Source organism: Crocodylus porosus, unplaced genomic scaffold (assembly GCF_001723895.1).
Source record: "Crocodylus porosus isolate Cpor-Errol unplaced genomic scaffold, CroPor_comp1, whole genome shotgun sequence".
Lineage (NCBI taxonomy): Eukaryota > Metazoa > Chordata > Crocodylia > Crocodylidae > Crocodylus > Crocodylus porosus.
Genome location: NW_017728931.1, coordinates 22040611 through 22065130, shown reverse-complemented (window position 1 = coordinate 22065130; position 24520 = coordinate 22040611). Strand labels below are relative to the sequence as shown.

At 44.1% G+C, this 24520-nt stretch overlaps 1 protein-coding gene across 3 annotated transcripts in view; it reads right to left on the bottom strand.

Moving 5' to 3' along the window:
- Positions 1-24520, bottom strand: part of TTLL1 (tubulin tyrosine ligase like 1) — a 30222-nt gene that overhangs the window by 2792 nt on the left and 2910 nt on the right. For 2 of the 3 annotated variants that reach the window (XM_019544355.1, XM_019544354.1), the window contains exons 2-9: positions 21704-21820; positions 19648-19856; positions 11536-11716; positions 9791-9928; positions 9554-9662; positions 7894-8037; positions 5222-5308; positions 4001-4164 (exon numbers count right to left, since the gene is read on the bottom strand). In XM_019544355.1, the coding sequence (XP_019399900.1) occupies positions 4001-4164; positions 5222-5308; positions 7894-8037; positions 9554-9662; positions 9791-9928; positions 11536-11716; positions 19648-19856; positions 21704-21816 (1145 nt within the window). In that variant the 5' untranslated portion in view covers positions 21817-21820. The remainder of the gene's footprint in view (positions 1-4000; positions 4165-5221; positions 5309-7893; positions 8038-9553; positions 9663-9790; positions 9929-11535; positions 11717-19647; positions 19857-21703; positions 21821-24520) is intronic. The other variant, XM_019544356.1, reaches the window with a different exon arrangement.

Below are 24520 nucleotides of genomic sequence, written 5' to 3'. Positions count from 1 at the left end.
TAGCCGCAGCATCGCATTGCACGCTCATGTTCATCTTGTGGTCAATGATGACCCCCAAGTCTCTTTCTTCTGTAGTGCTAACCAATGTAGCACTGCCGAGCCTATACGGGTGCTGCAGGTTTTTACTCCCAAGGTGGAGAACCTTACATTTTTCGGTGTTAAACACCATGAGGTTCTCATCTGCCCATTTGCTGAGCTTGTCCAGGTCAGCCTGGATCACAGCCTGTTCCTGCTTCGGACAGCCCTGTGCAGGCTGCAAGCGCCGGCCACTTTCCCCACACCCCGTGCTCAGCTTTTCCCCGGGCTCCTTCCCAGAGCAGAGGAAAGTGGCCCCTCCCCCACCCTATGGCCAGCACCCCATGCTACGGCTACTCCCCCCTCCCAACCCTGCACTCAGCTTTTCTCTGAGCTCCTTCTCAGCACAGGCAAAAGCAGCTCCTCCCCCACTCCGTGCCCGGCACCCCATGCTGCAGGCGCTCGCAGTCCAAGGTTGGAGCCAGGCACGAGGCACGCGAGGAGCCATTTTGCCTCCCATCCCAGCACCACCTTGTAACCCGGCCCCCACTGCAAACCTGGGCCCCGTGCCAGCTCCAAACCTGCCCGTCAGTGCTGTGTGTGGTAACAGCAGCTGCGCCCCCCTGCTTGCCACACCAGACAGTATTTGCCACTGCTGCCTCTGGGCTGCCCAGCGTGCAAGCTCTGGGCAGCCAGCAGCAGCCAACACTGCCTAGCACAGCAAGCGAGGGGGCCGCAGCTCCTGCTGCTGACAGGTGAACCCAGAGCCAGCTTGGAGCACAGGCTGGCAGCAGGGCTAGGTTACAAGCTGGTGCTGAACGCAGGGAAAAGTGGCCCCTCGCTCTCCCCATGGCCAACACCCTGCACTGTAGTTGCTTGCAGCCCACGGGGGCTGTCTGTGCCTACTCCAGACAGCTCCACGTGGGCTGCAAGCGCCTGCAGCAGGGAGCACCAGCCATGGGGCAGGCGAGGGGCCTCTTCCCCGCGCTCAGCACCAGCTTCTTTCCTGCCAGTGAGCAAGAGGTAGGGGCTGTGTGCTGCCCTCTGCCTGTACCGTGGGGCTGGGGGGCACTGGGAGTGAGCAGATGCGGGAGCCAGCAGGAGCACAGGGCCTGCACTGGTGTCCTGGGGCCAATGTTTGCAGAGCCCAGAGTGGCAGGAGTGTGGGGTCCCAGCCGGCAGGGGCTCTATGGAGCAGGGCCAACTCCCCCTCTCTCTGCTGGTGCAGCCCAGCCCAGCTCCAAAGACCCCTACCAGCCTATGCCCCGCTTTGGGCCCCACCGGTGCTGGCCCTGGGACATTGGTCCCAACACATTGGGACACTGGTCCCAAGATGGTGACCAGGAGGCAGGGCCTGCCAAAACTGGGTAAGAGGCCCTCCACCCGAAATAATTGCCTGCCTCTGATTTACACAGTAGTTTAATATGTCAGTATTCAAACTGAGTTATGTGGCTAAAAGTCTGTATGACTAGAAAAGCAAGCACTTGCCATTATACTTCAACAAATATTTAAATTGGCAAACTTATGATAAAGGTTTTTTGATCAGTGACATAGAAAATTAACTACAGACATTTGTGAAGCTAATTATCATTCATGTATTTCTTCCCACTGTTCCTATAGAGTCACAGGTAAGATAAGACTACTTGTTTAGTAACATCACCATCCAGAACAAATATAGAAGCCACTGGAATTCCAGAATGACTGACTGAATTGTGACACCAGTAAATGATTCACATAAGATCCATGGGGTTCTTTAGCTTGGAAAAGCGCAGGCTCAGGCGTGATCTGATGGCCACCTATACGTTTATCAGGGGTGACCACCAGGATCTGAGGGAACGTTTGTTCACCAGAGTGCCCCAAGGGATGACGAGGTCGAATAGTTATAAACTACTGCAAGACCGTTTCAGGCTAGACATAAGGAAGAATGTCTTTACTGTCCGAGCCCCCAAGGTCTGGAACAGCCTGTCATCGGAGGTGGTTCAAGCGCCTACACTGAACACCTTCAAGAGCAAATTGAATGCTTATCTTGCTGGGATCCTATGACCCCAGCTGACTTCCTGCCCTTTGGGCAGGGGACTGGACTCGATGATCTTCTGAGGCTGGAAGCAGCCCTAATGTCTATGAAAAAAATCTATGAAAAGAATTGGCAAATTAGGAAGTAGATGGTATTTAAACAGAATGTAGTTTATTGACAATCGATGTAATGCAGCAAGTGTCTCTTCAAATGCATAAATCCACGATGGCATCAGATATCTTTGCTTTCCATTAATTTCAGTTACTGGGTGTATCCAAAGGCATAATTTGGCTCAAAATTAAGAAATACCATAGCAAGCAACAAATAAAAGTGATATTAGTATAACGCTTTCTGAAGAAATAATGCTCATCTCTGGCCCATTAATCAATATGAAATATAGCTACCAGATAAAACAATTAGCTCCAAATGCTGCAAACATTTATGGACATGTAACATTTTGGGCCCCACACTTCTAGAAAGATCTGGAGAGATTGGAAAGAGTATAGCAGGGAGTGATAACAATTATTGTAGGCTTGAGAAGCATGACTTACAAGGACAGGCTGAAAGAACAGTCTGGGGTAGAGAAACTGCGGGGGGATCTGATAACAGTCTTCCAATATCTGAAGGTTGATTAGAGAAAAGGGTGGAGATGCCCCTTGCACCCACAGAGAAAAGGCTAAGCCTAGGAGCGATTGCCTCAAACTGTCGCAGAGGGAATTTAGATTGGAGACTAGGAAGAACTTTCTGACTATGAGGGTGGTTAAGCATTAGGAGCAGGCTACTTAGTTGTGGCATCTCCATTCCTGGAAATTTGAAAGAGCAGGTTAAACAGACACTTGGGACTAGGGTAGCTGTAGTCAGGAATGATCCTGCCTTAAGCAGGGGTTTGGATAGATGACCTCATGAGGTCTCTTCCAGCCCTATTTTCCTATGATCCTATGACACTACATTTATTCGTGTTTGAAAGACTGGGGTGTTAAAAAAATGGCATAAATTAATACAAGGCTGTCCAACTGGCAGACTGCAGGCTGCAAGTGGCCTGTAAAGGGTTAAGGTGCAGCCTCTGGGCTCTGGCCCAGGCTCACTTCCTCCATAGTTCTGTCTACTGTGACAGTAGGGGTCTCCATGTTCCCATTCCTTCCTCCCGCTTCTGGCTCCTGCCCCTGCTCCTGGAAGTAGTGCAGAAGGAAGCTGCTGTGTGGGCACTAGTAGGAGAGCTGGGCTGCCCGCATGGCAAGAAAAGCTGAGTTGCCACTTTGAGCATGCAGCTGGGAAAGAAGCTACACAGCTCCTGCTGCACAGTAAACAAGAGGTAGGTGTGCTGGCACAGCAAGGAAGACCCATCTGCAACCACTACAGCACACAGCCCCCTCCCCCATGCTGTCCAGAAGTTGGGCAGCTAACACTACTACAGTAGTATTAACTCTTAAATAGGTTCAAAATATTTAGGTAGTTCCAACTGCATTGGGGTATTTTCTTCAGCATCCTTCTAAATACATCCCAAATTAAAGGGAAATATTAGAGTTGAAGGTATATCATGAGTATAATTCACACATTACAGTCAACTATAAAAATCTTGGAATTTCATTGTTTTAACATCACTTCCATGAATTGCAAGAGCTGAGTGACAACATTTAAATGAATTAACAACGTATTTATTTTCTTGATACATATTCATGTATAACTGTTACTTATATATTATACTCAGTGCAACGTGGATTACTATGCATCTTAAAGAGTGACAATTGCTTCAACAATGGACAGCTCACAACTAAACTTTTTACATGAAAGCTCAATATCAGTGCCAGTATTATTCCAGCTCCAAACACCTGATGTGCACAGAGAGCCCTTTCTGTCCATCTTTCACACCACAAAGAAATTAATTTAATCTATTTGGGCCTGTTATTAAAGTTCTTCCTCATTCAAGGGAGAAAGCTATTCACATTAACATAGGACACTGGTAAAACTTACAAGACTTCATAATTTCCAAGAGCTTCTTTTGGTGGAGATTTATTCCATTTACAATCTGGAATTTCCCCATTAGGCACCGCAATGTTAAGTGTGTCATTAATAAGATTGTATTTGAGGATGCGATCATTGGCTGTGCTGGAGGTAAGAGAAGGGGATGCATTGACCTACAAAAGAAACAAATATTTCCTATTCAGTATTTACATTTATATATAGTTTCTTATACAGAACTTAACAACACTACCATGTTTTAGCCTGGAAATTAGTCCACATCTCAACAGAAAACCATAAAAAAAAAAGAAACTGAGTTGTCCATTTCACATTTTCTGTCACTATCAGTAAATTCCCCTCAGGATCTGACTGAAGGGTTTTTTGTTCAAACTAAATTCAGCAACACTTCTGGGTTTATAAGTTGAGATAACATCAACAACAACAAGTTAACATTTCTCATTTACCTCAGCTGGACAGTTGTTACATATGGGCCTCACAGACCTATTTATTTTGAGCAAACTGCTCTGATTTGTAACCCTTCTCTGAATGCCTCATTGTCACACTCTTCTTAGCCAGTAAAATGTGTAAGCCTTTTGCTATTGGGACTCTTTATTTGCCCAATTAATAAATACAAACAAATTTGCTAGATAATTATAAATGTAAGCTGGCGTCCAAGCAAAGAACTACTAGCTTTTAAAATGTTAGCTTACCAATAAGATTTGGGTAAAGTGAAGCAGGAGAGAGACTATGTTGACCCTAAAGTAGAAATTAGTGAACCAGTGAAAATTATATAACCCTGTTTCATCTTAAATTTGCCTTCCTGTTATGTGTATCCTTTCTTCTAGCTTTGCTACGTTTGAGCTGCACTGCAGACAACAGCTGAGCTTTAGCAGGTTTAGATTTACATGTGACTGAGTGCATACCAATTTTACAGCTACTGGCGCATTAAAGATGTTGGCATTCATAAAACTGCAGGAGTCCAAGTATATTGTGAATGCACCTGGATTTTACCAGTCTGTTGAGCAGAAGGCCACAAGCTTACTCTTGAATTTGGACATGCTGCAAGTCTCAAAAGTTATTTTGTTGCCTTACTTTGCAATAGCCTTCCCAATCTACACTAATCTGAAAAAAGGGAAGTCTCAGACTTCAAAACAGCACATGAACCCTTCTCAGCTGTTGTTCTGTGAAAGGAAACAATGAGGATGTTTGTCTATACATCCTCCAACACTTTACCTCAATAAGCCATGGTTTAAGCTTGTCATCAATGATAATATCATATCCATAGCACTCAAAGCAGTGTTTATCGTTATTCATTACAGGCTGAAACAAATTGAAAAGAAGCATATGCTCATTAAAGAATAAAAACTTGCTAAGCAGCTTCAAAGATTATGGACTTATTTTGCCATGTGGTGCATATAACTAGGACACTAGTTTTCCATGCCAGTTCTCATAAAATATTTTCTACTCTTAAAGATAACATTTTACTAATGTATTTAGGATTACCTTTATTTTTTCAAGGTAAATGTCATCTTCTCCAGCTCTGAGTATTATGACAGTAATTATATTAATGTACAATATTTAATTATTGAGCTTTGATCAAAATTGTCATCTGCATATCCTACAGTATTTCAGGAATTTAAAATAACATTTTAAATGTATCACATGAAAACAAAAGCGTTAAATACCTTTTTGCAATAGAAAGTCAGGTGTATTTAGTCTGGGGAAGAGAAGACTAAGGGGGATTTGATCAGTCTTCAAATATCTTAAGGGCGATTATAATGAAGATAGAAATAGGCCATTCTCTGTGGCCCTCAAGGGATAGCACAAGTAGCAATGGGTGCCTGTATGTGTGTGAGGATGCCACTCTGACACACTGTAGCTACACTTTACAAAGGCTGTAATTACAGCATGGAGCAGATGCAACTGAGTCTGCTAGTGTGTGCTAATTAGCATGCTCCAACAGCCTCGCATCTTACACATTCAGCATCCCTGCACATCAGAATGGCAGTGGGGACGCTTTAACTAAAGCTTGTTGAGTGAGCTTTAGTTAAAGCACCCCCACTGCCATTTTTAAGTGCTGGACACTGAATACATGAGATGCTGCGGTGCTTTATTTAGAGTGGTTCTCGAAGGAAGGAAACTTTATTGGAGAAATATTCTTTTCATGCTCCAAAAGCACAAAGGAGACAAAGTATCAACACATTCCCTCCCTGTATTTGTTTTCCTTCCCTTCCCAACAGCTTTTACTTAACAGCTCTGTTAATACTGAGACAGGCTACCTTTTCTTCTTGCCTCTGATTCAGCACTTCAGGAAGCCTGTCTTCTGCAAATGCATAAAGTTACTCAGTGAAGGTACTCACACATTTTAAAGCCCTGTCAAGTCATTAATGAGTTATTTTTATATGAGTTTTGGATAACACGATTTCTCAAGTTTAACAGAACTGCAAATAAATCACACAAGCTTACTAATCTGTAACATTAAAATCACAGAATCATGAGTCGGAAGGGACCTAGACAGATCATCTAGTCCGACCCCCTGTCATGGGCAGGAAGGAGCACTGGGGGTGGCAGGGGTCATAAGACCCCAGCCAGGTGCCTGTCCAGTCTCCTCTTGAAGATCTCCAGGGAAGGGGAGAGCACCACCTCTCTGGGAAGCCTATTCCAGGCTCTGGTCACCCTTACAGTGAAGTAGTTCTTCCTAATATCTAACCTAAACCTATACTCCCTCAGCTTGTGGCCATTGTTCCTGGTGACTCCAAGGGGGGCCCTGGTGAACAGACTTTCCCCGAGTCCCTGCTGCTGGCTCCTGATAAAGCTGTAGGCAGCCACAAGATCCCCCCCTCAGTCTCCTCTTGCGGAGACTGAAGAGATTCAGGTCACTCAGCCTCTCCTCATAGGGCTGCCCACGGAGGCCCTCAACCATACGAGTGGCCCTCCTCTGGACCCTCTCCAGGTTCTCCACGTGCTTCTGGGTGCCGCACTTCAAGAACTGGACACAGTAGTCCAGCTGCGGCCTGACCAGCACCGCATAGAGGGGGAGCAAGACCTGTCTGGACCTGTTAGTGATGCCCCTGTTGATGTATGACAGGGTGCGGTTGGCTCTGCCTATTGCTTTGTTGCATTGGCAACTCATATTCATCCTGGAGTCAATCCCAACCTTCTGTGACATGATGTCTTTCAGACTGAGTTTCTCTTTGATAAACTTCTTTAACAAGTCATATGCTGAGGGTTTGGAACAGGTTCCCCCCAGACGTAGTACAGTCACCCACCCGAGCTATCTTCAAGAAGTGTCTTGATGCCCATCTTGCTGGGGTTGTCTGATCCCAGTAGTCTTTCCTGCCCAAGTGCAGGGGGACAGAACCTGATGATCTGTAAGGTCCCTTCCAGCCCCTAACAACTATGAAACTTGATATGACGAAAACAGTACCTTGGGTACAGGCAGAGCTCAGAAGTATCCACAATTTTAGTGTTTTAAAAAAGAGTAAGAGGTTTGGGAGTCATGTCAGTTCACTCACTGAATATACTGCCCACCCAATTAAGCTTCTTCCCCCCCTAGTCAATAGGGGAGCCAAGAGACAGCAGTTTTAAGATGCAAAAAAGAAAAGTATCCTCAACATTCACACCATTCAGATTAGCACAGGGGTGGGCAATTATTTTGGGCAGAGGGTCACTTACTGAGTTTTGGCAAGCCATCGAGGGCCGCATGACAGGCAGTCCAAGGCAGATTAATATTAATTTTCTAAATTTTTTAGGGGCCCCGTGGGCCAGATAGAATGGGTTGGAGGGCCACATCTTGCCCACCCCTGTATTAGCAGGAGGTAAATTTCTTCAAGGTTATTTTCATGGGTACTCAGAGGTTGCAGCCACAAAGCTATCACTGCCACTATTTCATTAACATTACTCACTGCAACGGCCTTCAATGACTGTACAATTATCCAATGGATTTCATTGAACAGCTTATTAGTGACCTCCTTTCCACGAGTGCTCTCTAGATACAGATGCAAGTTACTCACTGTCCATTTGCCTCCATGAATGTGATTATAGTCATCCTAGAGAATTAAGACATTAATTCAGTCTCAAGGAATTTGCTATTATTTAGAAGTTTTGTTCTCATGCACAGAAAACTTAAAATTTGTTTTTAAGCAGGAAGTTGCTGGGTTTTCCAGTTTGTTTCGCTACATGATGGTTTATAAAGGCCAAGTTCAACTTCTACTGTTATTACATAAACATGGAATACATTCTTATCACTTCTATATCTAGCTACATTTTTTAAATGCAGAAATGGGTATTAAAACTTGCTTTGTGGGAATTTCAAGTACAGAAGTACCAAAAGCAAACCAACAAAAACTGCATTTTGTCTATTTAATGACCAAGCACAGGACAGAGGAAGTAGCGGTGACAACTAGGCAATCTGATTTCCCAAAGAGAAAGGATAGAGCTCGGGTTTTATTTGAGGAAGACTGATATATTTAACAATAACTGTACTGCTGTTAATATACTGCTAATTTAGCACTTAAATTTAAATATCTTTCATTTATGTTTAATGGTCTATTCATTACAAGTGTGGTTTATTAGACATTTTCTAAGCCAGAAAATAAATTAATATTAAAACCAGCATGCAGAGAGAGACACCAAATACCAATACGTCATGAAGATACTGAAATTATACATCTTTGCAGCATCTTATTGGAAATATAATTAATAATTTTGATATTTAAAAAAAATCCCACTTGGCTGCAGCACTACAGTACAATCTATACTGCAGCTGTGACCAGGAGGCTTACTTGAGGAGCCTTGAAATATATTGGGTTAGAATGGCAGAGAAAAAAAAACAACAGGGTAGTTTTGAGCTAGCTAAAAGTACATGCACATTAATGAAGCTCCTCAGTATACCAGAACATAATTTTTAGAATACTAAAAGGTTCTTCTCTGAGAGCTATCAAAACTACTTGTTATGAAAGGTTGTTAAATTATAGCTACATGCCTGGAAGCAAAAATGAAGAGAACCTATCAAGGAATCAGATGAGTACAAGGCCCAAGAAGCTTCTGCGTGTATTTACAGGTTTGGTTTTGTTTTGTTTTTTTTTTTTTGGGGGGGGGGGGGGGGTTCTGAAAAGGTGTACAAAAGCCAGCATCTGAAACATGCTGTTCTCAATACTTCCTCCATGAAAAATGCCTTAGGATCCCAGAGTTCAGCTAGCAGATATAGACTAAAAGCTTCATCCTCTTCAAATCTCTGATGACTTGTCCTGACAGGCTGAATTGATGACACTGGACAGATGACTACACAATCAAGAGTAGTTAACAAAGAGCTCAACCACAGCTGGAGCAATGTTGTATCACTCATCTCTGCCACCAGGCCCTCAGGAAATTGCTAAACAAAAACTGAAAACAGCACAGCTTGCTGTCATGTTCGTGTTTTACACACTCCCACAAATACACATTGGAAAGTGTAACCATATTCCTGAAGAACCAGCCTTCCCCTTTGTTCTTAATAGTCATTTCAATAGTTTGCTTGTTAATATTAGATTGCAAATGAACATTTAAAACACTCAGAACACTTACCCCATGTTTCTGAATGGCAACATTTGTAAGATGTACAAACATATTATCTAGCTCACTTGTACTTGGTGTATATTTTACAGTACAAAACCGGCAAAATCCAAGTTTATACCTAGAAAAAAAAGTATTAAAATATATATTAAATGCAACTGAAGTTGAGGAAAACAAATATTAAAAACTTCTCTAGCCAATGAGAACAAATTTATTTCTTTTTTAAGGGACAAGTCTATAGAATCTTACATGTAACATCGGAGTGGACGATACGTAGACACTAAAACATACAAACGGAGGTCAAATTTCTTCCCTCCAATCAGTAAAGGATTGTTGATATAGAGAGAAATCACATAGGCTTCTTTAGAAGAAGATTGAGAAACAAACCTACAAAAACAAAAACAAATCTTCTTCATTTCAGAATGTAATTATTATACAAAAATATTTTCCTTTCCTCAGAAGCATTCTGACAGAAAAATAGTTGTTTTAAATTAACTGAAATCCTATAGTACCATTAACATTTAACATTACTCTAGTTAATGTGTGCAGGACAAGTTTGCAACATGTATGCAAAGCAGTTAAAACAAATGAACAAGATAAGCTTTAAGCATTGTAGAGCAGCATGCATATTAGACTCAGATTCAGCAAGCTACTTGTATCCAAAAAGCCCATAAACAAAGGCACTGAGGCCTTAGAGACTACATTTCATCAAGAGGTTACAGTTATGGTTTAAAAACTATCAAACCAATTTAATGTCAATATTGAGTTTCCACTTCAACAACCCTTATTCATATGTATTCTAACACAATCAGGCTAGTGTTGCCTTGCTATTAATCTGGAGGGCAATCACCAACCCTTTCAAGCCAGGGTAGAAAAAGAAACTTAAGGAGAAACCATAAAATTGTTCTTCAGGTGTTTGGTTTTTTTCCTTCCCCCACTGTGAAAGCAACTGCCCGTAGTTACAGTCTTTATTAGAAGGGGATTGTCAAAAACTAAGCACTAAAGATTTCCCTTTTAGTAGAAGAGCCATATTAGATGGGTTACAAAACCAGCAAGAGTAACAGACCCTTCCCCCGTGTCCTTTCTTTTGCTCTCTTCCTTCTTCCCAATGAATGCCCTAGTTTGTCTGTGCTTCCTATTCACAGGGCCCAGCTGTTTTCTCTGCACTAAACTGTGTAATGAGCCACAGCTGATAGCTCCTCTCTCCAGGCCTCATGGGGACAGAGTTCAGACAGGCTGGTCTTTTCTTCTCAGAACAGTGCCTGTTGTCACGATTCATCTGACTAGGGAGGTATGCACAGTGGTCACATGACCTTTCCAAAGCTGAAAATTAAATCACTTAATGAAAGATTCTCCTTTACCTCCCAGGTCTTCAATATCAAGCAGCAAAATAGTTATTCCAGCCTGTCCATGACATTTTCCTCCCTTGCCTATCTAGACATACAAACCCCAGATCTACACTGAAAGCATATTTCCACAGTTTGCTAAATGATTGCTTGTTACACAGCACCAAATGGAATAATTTGCACTAAACAGAATCAGAAGGTCAACAGGTTTCAAGTGACATTAGAGAGAGAAAAATGACAGCTCTACCAAATTAACGCTAAATGGCTTGTTGCACAGAGAAAGATCTCTATTTTATAAAACATGCCTAACAGTAATTCTAATATTATAAAAGGCTAAGTAAGTCCGTCTGTCTGTCCATAATGCTTCATTCACACTCTGATGGACTTATGGAAACAGCCAATCAGAGTGCTCCAAGCATGGGGGAGAGCACCACCATGATTCTGAAGCCAAGCCAAGGACTAAACAGAAGGTGAGGGAGCCAAGGCCAGCTCCTCCACCCTGCAAGCGGCAGAACAGTGGCAGCATAGGACTTTAGGTGGTGGTACTCCATCCATGATGCCCCTCCTCCACCACCCCCACCTGTCATTCTTGACAGGCAATTGGCTAGTAGGTTATAACAAAAGACTGTAAACCTGTTTTAAACTTACGAAGATGTTTTGCTGTCTCTAGACCATTTCTTAATTTGAGAGAGTTTATTAATAAGAAATATCCCCTTTCCTTGAGCTTTTCCACAAGGTTTCATAATCCAGGTGCTGGAAGGATTTTTTCTGAATTCTTCAACAAAGAGATTGTAATCAGCAGGAAGCATAAAGGTGACAGGCACAAAATCTAAAGTAGTTAAAAAAAATGACTTAGAATACTACATCTGACAAGGACAGCGATGCACCGGTGAATATATCTTTACCAGCTTTCCATTTTTTCCTATTACACACTTCTGAACTAAGATAAAATGGAACCTAACATTAACATACAAATAAGGCTGGTCACAATACTAATCCTTCAGGAACACCCTTTAGCCCAAAGGTGGACAATTACTTGGGCCTGAGGGCTACATAGAGAGTTCTCCTGAGCTGTTGTGAACTGGGTCAGCATTCCCACATCACACGCAACAAGTCACCACAAATCCCTATGGGGCTTTGGGTGGGCAGGGAGCAGTGTCTGGGAGAGGGATGGGTGTGATCTGCTCCCTGCATGCCCTGCCTGGTGGGGGTTGGGGTGTGTATGGGGCATGTGCATGGGGGGGGGGGGCCTGCCTCAGAGATAACTGGTGGTATGGGGAGGGAGGATGAGGCGCGCACAGCAGAGCTGATCCAGTTCACAGCTGCCCCCACAGCACTTGCAAGGGGCCAAGCCCCACCCAAGATATCCTGAGCCACAGTCCTGTCTGCACCTGCCAGCCCCAGTCAGCGCACAGCTTCTGGTGGGGCTGTTTCTGGTGCAGTTGCAGCCAGCTGGGTGCTGCTCTGCTCTCCTTGCCTCCAACAACGTTGCCTCCCACTCTTGTTCTTGCTGTGCAGCTCCAAGCAAGCGAGCAGGCAGCAGGAAGCTTCAGCTAGGCAGCTCCTGCTGAAGGCAAGAGCAGAGCAGCGCCAAGAGCAGCTCCACTGGAAGGTGTAAATGCTAGCCAGGGCTGGCAGGAGCGCAGTGTGCACTATCCTAGTGGGAGTGGGTGGGACTGGCCCCATGCGAAGTAGGCCAGATCCAGTCAGCTGGCAAGGCAGATCTGGCCCATGGGCCATCCTTCGCCCACCTGTGCTTTATTCTGAAACTTTCTTTTCCACTATCACCCATTACCGTCTGCCCTTCAGATAATTCCTCACCAATCTTGCATGAATACCCATCTTCTCCAGTATGAAAATTTGCCCATATCAAATACTTTTCTGAAGTCCAGGTTCAATCTAAAAAACATTTCCTGTCTGAAAAACCAGTTACCTTATTCAAGTAAAGTATTAAGTTAGTTCAGTATAATCCACATTTGATAAACCATTTTATCCCATTTTCTCTTTACATCCATGTTAGTCATTCCTTTAAAATTTGTTTTGCAATCCCACATGGTACTGAGATCAACCTAATGGATATGTGGCTGCCTGAATCATTTCCCCTCCTTTTCTTACATACAGTTACTGCCTTTATTATTCTCCATGAGTAGAAAGAGGTAGTTAACCATGTCAGTTTGAAGTCAGAGCTGGGTGACACCTCGCAGACGATGAGCTTCTGTAGGTGCAACCTATTTCATCAGATGTCACGTTGCCTGCAAAAACTTATGTCCTTCTGAAGCACTCAGTCTCTAAGGCAGGGGTGGGCAAAGTCTGGCCCATGGGCTGGATCAGGCCCGTAATGGACTCCCTTTGCCAGCAGCCCCTATGGCAACAGCTTCTTCTGGCTTCCTGGGCACCCACCACCAGAGGCAGGACCCATGCAGGCAGGAGATGCGGGTGTGTGGCTGGGATGGGGCCGCAGCTGAAAGTACGATGGGTAAGTAGGGCTGGGAACACCCTGGGATCTTGGGGAGGAGGGTGAGCCATGGCACAGCTGTGATCTGTTGCCTACACACCCCTACGACGAGCGCAGGTTCCACAGGCAGGGGCATGCAGGCAGAGGATCATGGCTCTGCCCCAGTTCTGGCCATGTGCTATCACCAATGCAAGGCCCCAGCCCCGATGCAGCTCCTCATCCAGCTGCATGCCCTACCTGCGCCACACCTGGGGTCTCCGTGGAAGGGCTGCTGGGAAATGGAGTTTGGCTACTGGACTGCCATTTTGCCCACCCCTGTTCTAAGGTGTCACCCGGCACTGCCTTTTGCTATTCTCCAGTCACATGATACCACTTTCCATTTGAAAGATTTGGATCTCAATATCATAAGCCAGTCCTTTCTGATCCTCCCCAGGCTGTGCATGTTAAACTGAGATTTCCTTCCACCCTCAGACATGGGTCATTTCCAATCCACAGTTCCATATCCTGCTTCCATTAGCAAGCTAGCCTCTATTTTGTCGTCAGAGATTCCACCCTGAGGGGATTTGATTGTCCCATCTGCTGACCCCACCCCATGGCACGGGAGGTCTGCTACCTGCCTGGGGCTCAGATTCAGAGTGTCAGAGAGAGGATCCTGGCCTACATTAGACCCTCAGACCTAATCCATGTGGGAACAAATGACATGGCCAGGGGCAACCCAGACCGCATCATGAAGGACTACGAGGCCTTGGGGGCCAAGTTAAAAAAGACGGGGGCACAGGTGGTATTCCCCTGGTAAGTAGATGTGGACAGCATCACAAGGCCTGCATCAGTGAGGCCAACTGGAGGCTCTGGAGTTGGTACCACCAGGCAGGCCTCGGGTTCCTAGACAACGACCCGCATTTTCACTCAGGGGGCATGCTTGGGTGGGATGTGCTTCACCTCTCCCCTAAAGGCAAGCATTCCTTCCAGGGGAATGGGACCACAGGAAGACACCTCCCAACCAAGACAGGTGGCAAGCACAAGAGATACCCAAGTAAGCAACAAGGGTCCAGATAATCCTAGGAATCTGAGCGGGGTGCATGCACTGACAGGAGGCCTTAAATGCCTTTACACTAATGCTCAAAGTATGGGAAATAAGCAGGAGGAACTTGCCCTCCAGATAGCTAGTACAAACCCAGACATAGTAGGGCTCACTGAAACCTGGTGGGGTTCAACCCAAGACTGGGTGGTAAAACATTAGGTGCTACAGACTATATAGGTGGGACTGAACGGCGGGGGGGGGGTGGCGCTCTACATCAAAGACCAATACACATCCTCATCTAACAGGATGGAATCAGAGGAGGGGCAGGCTGAAGTGCTCTGGGTCAGAATACAAGGGGAAAGGGACTTAACAGTGGGTGTCTACTACCGACCACCCAACCAGGGGGAAGAGCTGGACCAGGAATTCTCGGGTCAACTCGTGGAGGCAGTTAAGTCAAGGGATGTGGTCGTCATGGGTGGTCTAAACTACCCGGACATTTGCTGGGAGGAACAGTCAGCCAGGTGTGAGCGCTCGCATAGGTTCCTTGCTGGGATGCAAGACCTCCACCTAACCCAGGAGGTGCACAGTCCTACCAGGGAGAATGCCCTGCTGGACCTGGTCCTGGCCATGACCTGGTGAGGGGACTCCAGGTCCTCGACCACCTGGGCAATAGCAATCATCGCCTACTGGAACTCACCATCCAACGCAGGGTGTCAAGGGCCTGCAAGGCAGTAGCCCTTGACTTCAGGAGGGCCAACTTCAACGAGTTCAGGATATTGGTAGGAGAGGCAATGCAGTTCCAGAGAGTAGGGGGAACTAGGTGTTCGAGACAAGTGGTTGTTCCTTAAGGAGACGATTCTCCGAGCCCAAGGGGTGACAGTCCCAATGCGAGTCAAAGGGGGCAAGAGCGCTCAAAAGTCCCCTTGGCTCGCTAAAAGCATTCAGAAATGTCTGCAAGTCAAAAAGGAGGTGTACATCCAGTGGAAGGGGGGCGCTATCATCAAAGAGGATTAAATCTCCATAGCAAGAGTATGTAGAGACAGAACTAGAGCTAGCAACAAAGATCAAGGACAACCAAAAGTCCTTTTTTAAAATACATAGGGAGCAAAAAGAAGGCACCAGACAACGTGGGGCCCCTGCAGGATATGCTTGGCAATCTGGTGGTTAACAAATTCTTTGCCTCCATTTTTCTGAGCAGGGACTCCAACTTCTCCCCCACCGGGGTACAGGACGGACTCAGGAGTAACTCCACCAGGCCTAGAGTCAGGGAAGACCAAGTTAAGGAACTTCTGGAAGGGCTGGACACGTTCAAATCAGCAGGTCAGACGCGCTCCACCCCAGGGTGCTGAGGGAATTGGCAGGGGTTAACACAGGGCCCCTGGCACGGCTTTATGAGCACTTTTGGTGCTCTGGTCATGTGCCAGAAGACTGGAAGAAGGCCAATGTGGTCCCCACATCTTCAAAAAAGGGAAGAGGGAGGACACAGGCAACTATAGGCCCATTAGTCTTACTTTGGTCCTGGGGAAGCTATTTGAAAAAATTATCCTGGAGCACATCTGGGAGGAACCTGCAGGGGTGAGGCTGCTCAAGGGCAACCAGCATGGGTTCATTAAGGGCAGGTCCTGTCAAACCAACCTGATAGCCTTTTATGATCAGGTCACAAAATCATTGGATGCAGGTGTTGCGGTGGATGTAATCTTTCTGGACTTCAGGAAGGCCTTTGACACCGTCTCCCACCCCATTCTCATTAAAAATCTAGGTGACTGGGGCACTGATGCCTACACAGTCAGATGGGTCGCAAATTGGCTAGGGGGCTGGACCCAGAGAGTGGTGGTGGATGGGTCATAACCATCCTGGAGGGAGGTGGGCAGTGGAGTCCCCCAGGGCTCGATCCTCAGGCCTGTACTGTTCAATTTCTTTATCAGAAACTTGGACGAGGGGGTGAAAAGCACCCTGTTCAAATTCGCTGATGACACCAAGATTTGGGGCAAAGTAGGCATGCTTGAAGGAAGGGACATGATACAGCTGGACCTGGACAGGTTACAGGGGTGGGCAAATGTGAATAGTATGGGATTAAATACTGACAAGTGCAGGGTACTGCACTTGGGCAGGAAGAATCAGCAGCATACCTATAGGCTGGGGGACTCCCTTCTCGAAAGCACAGTGGCAGAAAGAGATCTTGGAGTCACGATTGATTCCAAAATGAACATGGGCCACCAATGTGAGGACGTGGTCAGCAAGGCTAACCACACCTTGTCAGGTATCCACAGATGCATCACAAGCAGGTCCAAGGAAGTGATTCTCCCCTCTTTGCGACACTGGGCTGGCCACAGTTGGGAGTACTGTGTCCAGTTCTGGGTGTAGCACTTCAAGAGGGATGAGGCCAGCATCGAAAGGGTCCAGAGGAGGGCCACTCGCATGACCAGTGGGCAGCAGGACAAGCCCTACAAGGAGAGGGTAAGGGACTTGAATCTGTTCAGCCTTCACAAGAGAAGGCTGAGGGGATCTAGTGGCCATCTATAAACTTACCAGGGGGACCAGAGGGGATTGGGTGAGACCCTGTTCCCCCGAGTACCCCCTGGAGTAACAAGGAACAACGGCCAAAAGTTGATTGAGAGTAAGTTCAGGCTAGACATCAGGAGGCACTACTTCACAGTCAGGGTGGCCAGGATCTGGAACCAGCTTCCAAGGGAAGTGGTGCTGGCTCCTACCTTAGGGGTCTTTAAAAGGAGGCTTGATAACTATCTAGTTGGGGTCATTTGAGCTTAAACTTAATAGGAGTCATATGAGCCCTGTATTCATTCCTGCCCAGGGCAGGGGGTCAGACTAGATGATCTGCTCAGGTCCCCTCCGACCCTACTTCTATGAATCTTCACCTCTGTTGAAAACTGAGGCACACAGTTCAACTGGATTTTGGACCATATTTTGATGGTCTTTGGCCTCAATCCTATCCTCACAGCACAGTAGCCCCATTTATCCTTTCCTTATTCTCTATTTATATACATAGCTAAAGAACCTTTTCCCACTTATTTCAGTTTCCTTTGCAATCCTCACTTTCTCTCCATTTTGTAATGTGCTAGTCACAATGTTTCTTTGCTTATTAGTTCCTTTTCCAATTCTCTGAAATCTCTCCACTGCCTTGCCATCATAGTTATTTATTCTGTTAGACCTGGAGACCCTCTCTACAATTGCTCTGGCCCTTGTTTGGGATGCAAATTTCAGATCAAACTGTTCTAAGTCAGTGATCAATCTGCCAGAGCATGGAGCTCCCTACAGGTCCGGAAATTTGACAGTAGTGGAATGGTGGTGGCAGCATTAAGTGCTGTGGCGCTGGAAGTCATGACAGTTAATTCTGCTATTGCTGCCAAGTTTCCAGACATTTGGGAAGCCCTGTGGGCTGGATGACACGGTCCTGTGGGCCAGCCACTCCATGGCTGGATCCAACACACACGGCTGGACCAGCACATGGAGCCAGGCTGATGCATAGGATTGCTTAGTGGCTGGATGAGGGACTGCAATCGCAGACTGACCCCACGCACTGACCCCTGAACAGACTCCAGCCTGCAGGCTGACATCTGGCCCATGAGGCCAGAGGGTTGACCACTGCTACTTTAAGTCAAATGTGGAAAGACTAAGTTTATTCTCCAGTGAGACCCTCAAGTTCATCAGTTCTACTGATTTCTCTACCCAATTCCCTTACTTTCTCAAAGTTTGCCCTTTGAAAACACAAAGCTTTATTTAGAGATCTATTTTTGGCTTATTCTTCCATTTAGATTGAATCAACTCAGGACAACTTCACCCAAGCTTATTTTTTGTAATCAGCTCTTCTGTAAGATTCTTATTTCTCACCAAATCCTAGTTTAAAACAACATTGGTCCACGTGGGTTTTCATGCCTGCAAACTGGATCGTCCTCTTCCCTTATGTGATTTTCAGCATGGTTTCATGCTCTCATCATTAGATTGGGAACACCTAAAGCTTTGATTCTAGCTGTTACTAACTCATTCCAAGTGTGGACTTGAAATAATGGCAGCCTCTTTGCTTCTATATTGGTAAAATATTTATCCAATTGCTTCTTGGGGCATCGTTTGTGAAGGGCTTTGAGAAAGTACCAGCAAAAGGAATACAAATAATAGTGTATAGTGTGTTATCGAAGAGCCTGAACATTTATTTACACTCTGGCTCGCACAGAAGATAGCAGCAATATCACCACATGCTACCATGGAAGTCTCACGTGCCAATTTTATTTTGCACTCCTTGATCACATATTTCCTTTTTTGTATTACATTGTTTTTAGAGGTTCATGAAATATTTTAGTGGGTTTAATGGACTTACATAAACAGCAAAAGGTGTGTAAAGACAGTTTACGTTTTCTTTTCCATTTTACAAATATTAAAAATATTTAGTGCCCCACTACTTCCCTTCTCACCCCAGAATATTAGCCAGTTTGAACCCATTCCCGATCCTAAACAAATGCAGTGCTCCAACTCAGTCACCTCTATCTGGTGATTCACCAAAAATTAAGCTTCAGACAAGCACTATAAGCACTAGAGATGCACCCCAAACTCAAACTGTCAACTATAAAATACAAACACAGATACTAAAATGAAATACCAGCAAAGAAATGACATGGGAAAGGAGAGGATTAAAAGGATAAAGTAAAGAGATGGGTGATGGAATCCTTGACCAAGACACTAGACTAGGCTTAATATCCATCAAGCAAGATAGTGTCTTAAACAATCGTTCTTGCTTTTCACATCAGAGAGTAGCACATTTTAGGATGTGTGAATTCAGTATTAGCTTTAGTCCTAAAAACTAATACTGAACTATTACAGTTCATGCCATATTTGTTAGGATCCTGGGCAAAGATGTCAAGGGTAGAATATAAAAGATTAAAGACTATTTTTATGGATGCTGTTTGTTCAAAGAGTGTTGAGCGTGTTGGCAGAAAATTTGGTGATGCCTGAGTTTCCAGTATTCATACCATACCAATCCTGTAGACAAAAAAACAAAACAAACAAACCAATAGATTCCATTCTTCAAAGCCTTCTGATATCTTTCACAAACTCTGATATTTTCTTACAGAACTTACCACAATAAAGATGTAACCTAAAAATGTGGCTAGCTTACGCAAGTGTCCCAAAGCAAATTCAACATCTGCTCTGCTTGTGTTCAACGTGCATTAATCTGTGGTTCAATCCTACTGTAGGACACAAAATAATGTTTTCATGCATAATCCATGTGTGATCAATAACAAGACTTGTGCCAACAGTCAAAAATACATACCCAAATAAATATATTTTCCATTTTCATCCTTCTCTGCAAGAGGGCTCCCTTCTTTTTCTAGTTCTTTCCTATATCTTTTGATATTCTTCACCATCAAGTCCTTCCTGGTCAGCTCATAGTGATTTGGGAAATGGTTGACAATTTGTTCATCGGAAAGACGATAACCAGTTTCCACACTAAAAACATTTCGGATGGTTTGTATGCTCATCCTGAAAGCCAAAAAAATGCTATATGATTTCCCCCAAAGAAACAGAATTCAGGAAGAAGGCAACCAAGTTTCCATCTTCTTTAGTTTTGACTAACATGTTTTATATTTTAAATTAAGTATCTGAAGGGAATCATTATCCCCTCCATATTTATATTTGTCTTTAGGAAGTATTTTTAGTTTAGGTTGTTACAACAAGTCCAACATACCTGAATCTCTGTTAGTGGGTACAGGTGAAATGCAACTAAACAAGATTTAAGGCCTAATAGATTCCCCCACTGGTTCTGAAGCCTAATGAAGGCTACAGTAGAGAGAACTTGTTCCCTTATCAGCCTGATGCTGTCAGAAGTCAAGTCAGTCTTCAGCAGGACTTCCAAATGACCAATACATGATCAAATGTTGTAACCATCTCTCTCCGAATCTAACTTACTCTTCAGAACCTCAGCATTTCTATTATAAAAATAGAAGTCTGTAACTAACAGTTCGTAACGAAAACTTCCAAAATTTGAACTGAGCAGAACTGAAGCAGACATATTCAAGAGAATATCAAGCAAGTTGTTAACTCAGAGGTTCAGAAATGAAAATTAGACATCGTCATTTCTAACTATTTGATTTCTCCTGTAAAAACAGGGGGAGGGTCTGATGCATCTCATTTTGGTGGCACAGATCAGTGGCATTTATTGATCATTATTTACATTACAGCTGTGCAATTTTAATTTTAAGAGAATGACGTATTGTAAATACAAATCCCACAGCTGTTTTTTTGGGCAGCACATGTAAAACTCAAATCATACTCAAAAAGCATTGCCAAGGTATCCATTACCAAGCCAAGTCAAACTAATTTTAGTAACCAATTTAAATAAAAATATTAACACTGGATACACAATTCTGACAGCATAAAAAACAATAGGAAAGCAGTGCAAGTGTAATAAAATTCCAGAATTTATTCAAATGGATATTGCTTCATTTACACATCACATAAGAAGTGATCCAGAACTGTTCCTTAAGCCAGATTTTGTAACTATTTCACAAGTGGATTTAAGACAGCATTTCACTCTCTCTCAGTAAATCAATGCCACATGCAAAGTTAAAGAATATTTTCCTTCCACTTTATTAACCAGTTTTGGTCCACCATTCATTCTCATCCTTGGAACGTGGCTTCTTTCTACTTCTATATAATCCCATACCATACAGTAAGAAGAGAAGTGCAAGGAAGAACATTTGAGACTAAATTATTTCATGTTACCAGATTATGTCTAGTCTTACCGCAACATCAATGGTCAAAGTCTCGGAACAGGAAAAAAGGCCAAAATTGGACTCAAACTGGTACTTTCACCAAAGGAAGTAAAAAGTGCATCTAATTTTGTAAGTCAGTGGCATATAATGTAATTTGAATAGACTCACGTACTGCCTTCCCAAAAAACTATACAGTAAAGCTAGTGGAGAAAAATTACCTCAGTGCTGAGGTTGCTGGTTTCCCAAAAGACCCACAATCCAAAAAGCCCACCTCAAAGATTGATGTTATGCAACTAGAATCATACAGCTGTAGCTTTGTGCCCTAGGAAATCTTAATGATTTCAATGGGGCCTTCACAGACTCTGCACTAAATAGACTTTTCTACCTGTCTAAACAAAGGATCAAGGCCCTGGAATCCTGCAAAGTGTAACACTGGCAATTTAAGTGGCATACTGTCTGACAAATTACATCAAATTAATTCTAGTTTTAAGTTGCACACCACCTTAATTCTTTTGATAATGTTAATATATTTTGACATTTGCTTGACTTACTGAAAAGTACTTTTGCAATGTGTGTCACAAGCTGAAAAATATAAAGTTGTTATTATGTACTTACCAATAAAAATTCCAATCTTCATTTTCTGCTGCCTGAATCCATCCTCTCTTTTCAAAGTTATTTATCAGCACAGACTTCTCTATGTCAGTTACCCATTTCACTTTTCCTGCCATTATCCTAAATGGAAATCAATTTGTGAGCATGACATGGTTTTAAGACATCTTCCCTTTTTTTCCCCTTTCTTGACGCTTGCCAGATAAGTTCTGTGGAGAGAATTAAGAAGTATCTGCCGAGTGCCTTGCCTTTAAAATTAGGAAGAGGGGAGACTAAGAACACAAATCAATATCTATAAACCAGATGGAATATGGGCAGCATTTGCTACAAAACTCTTTCCCCCACCTCCATTTATGTTCTACAAACTACATATATGAGAAATCTGAGGACAAAGAAGGCAGTTCAAGTCTCTGTCTGTTTCTAACATTGCTAACAAGCTGTTTACCATCTCTAGTGCTGGTAAAATATTTGTCCACTGAAGTCAGATTTGAAGTTTGCCCTTGGATAACTTTTACAAAATAAAGCCTAAGACACTGGAAATATTATCATTTATAACAATAAGTAAAGAGCAAATGTGTTCACAGCAGATCCCATGGCTCACCCCACTCATTGAGCCTGGGAACAACAGAAGACTTCAAAAGCTACTTGTTTGGAATGTTCTACTACACAGCAATGATTTTCTATATAAAAACACAAAATTCTACTGATCACTCATAGAAACATAGAAAAGTAGGGCCAGAAGGAACCTTGAGAGGTCATCTATTCCAACCCCCTGCCTGAGGCAGGATCATCCCTATCCAAACCACCCGGTACAAATCCACTGCCTAACCTCTTAGCCAAACTACAGTCAACCCTGATGCAACACAAGAAACAACATCCTAACTTGCCACAGGTAAAGCAAAGGACTACAGAAAACAACACTGTGCTGCTGCAAAGGTTGTTAAAAATACACTGAAGAGATACCAGGAAGCGGGCACATCCCCACTACAGAGAAAGGCAAAATCCCCTACAGACCATACTAATCTGACCATGGGGTAAAACGCCTTCCTGACCCTTAATAGGGCAATCAGTCTGACACTGAGCAGAGGAGAAAGACCCTCTAGCCAGAAAGCACTGATTTTAGACCCAGCAGGAACACTGGCACATCCCAATCACAATCCCCAACCTTGGCTGCAGCAAATACCCAATGCCTCTAAGGAAGGGCTGAAAAATAAAATAAATAAATAAATGAAACCTTGACAGGTCTTAGCAGCAGGAGGGGAAGAAAGCACTCCTGGCTCCATGCAGCAGCAAGCAAAGCCTAAAAGCATGGGAAATACCCAAAGCAGAATATAGGCACAGTTATGCCTAGATCATTCTTGACCAATGCCTGTCCAACCTCCTCTTGTGGACTCTCCATCACTGGAGGTGTTCAACTTCCCTAGGCAGTCTATTCCGCAGCCTCACTGTTCTGTCAGCAAAGACATTTTCCCTGATATCCAACCTAAACCTATTTGCTGTGACTTCAACAGCGTAAGTTATTCCACCACCAGCCCATGTCCAATATCTGCAGCAAGAGAAAAAAGGTGTTTTCCCTTTTCTTTATGGCAGACCTTCTGGTATTTGAAAGCAACTACCATATACCCTCTTACGCACTGTTTCCACAAGCTGAACTATTTCCTTCAGCCTCTCCTTGTCTGACTTGCCCTTCATCATTTTTGTCACCCACCTCTGGGCACTCTTTAACTTTTCCACATCCTCCTTCTTGTTATTCTGCTGCTTCATGCATAGGGATCTAGTCAACTCAGAGGTGGCCAGCTGATTTCCTGGGCATATCAGTGGGTCAGTCACCATTTTTGCAGGTTTATTGAGGGGCCACACTCCCCCAGCATGCCTCTGATTGGTGGAAAGACCCCAGTCCTGTTCCTCCCCTCCCCCGCCTCCTCCCCCCCCACTACCGATTGGTGGAGAGAGCTCTGCCATGCAGCTCCACTCCTCTTACCACTGATTGTTGAAGGATGGGGCTGCACAACAGGCAGCCCTCTCGGCCAATCAGTGGCAAGGGTTGGGGAGCAGCAACTCTTTGTGCTGTGTTGGGTGACCAGGACAACTTCTGGCTCCTACTGGGGAGCCAGTATTTTATTTTTTAGTAAGCTCCCTCCTGCCCTAATTGGTTTTGCAGCATTTGTTTGATTTCACAAAAATCCTGATTTGAGCAGGTCCCTATTCATACAACTGCCATTTGGCCAGCTGCTTTTGCCAGAATTACTTAACAGGGAAGATTCTCAAGGCTCCTGTTTTACAACAGCCCTCATACTGATAAAATGCTCACTTCCTACATCACAACTCTCATATATGAACACTCTTCTATATAGTCAGAGAAAAAAGTTAACAGAAACACGCTGTCATCCTTTAACAGAGTCTGTATACACCTATACAGATATGACTGCTAGTCCTACAATTAAGCCTACATGGGGGGGACACTAGCACTGAGCCAGTCCCGGTGCAGTCACCAAGATTCTGAATAGAACCTGCAACCTTCCAAAATAAATCCAATTGAAGGACCAAGTCCTGATAGTTCTAATAGAACCAATCAGAAGGCTAATAAAAAACACTGTGCAATTCATTGATTAACACAGCCAATGATAACAGTTAAACACAAGGGCCGGCAAAGGATTAAGAGTGCTTTCTGGATGTTCCAGCCAAATTAGTTTTGTAACTGTTTTATTTTTTTTTCTTCTGTATAACTGCCGCGCGGCACTCTCACATTTATGTAACCTTGAAGTCTTAACTAGTAAGCTAAATGAGCGCTTTGTATTTTTCTCTGTTGGCATTAAGCTACAC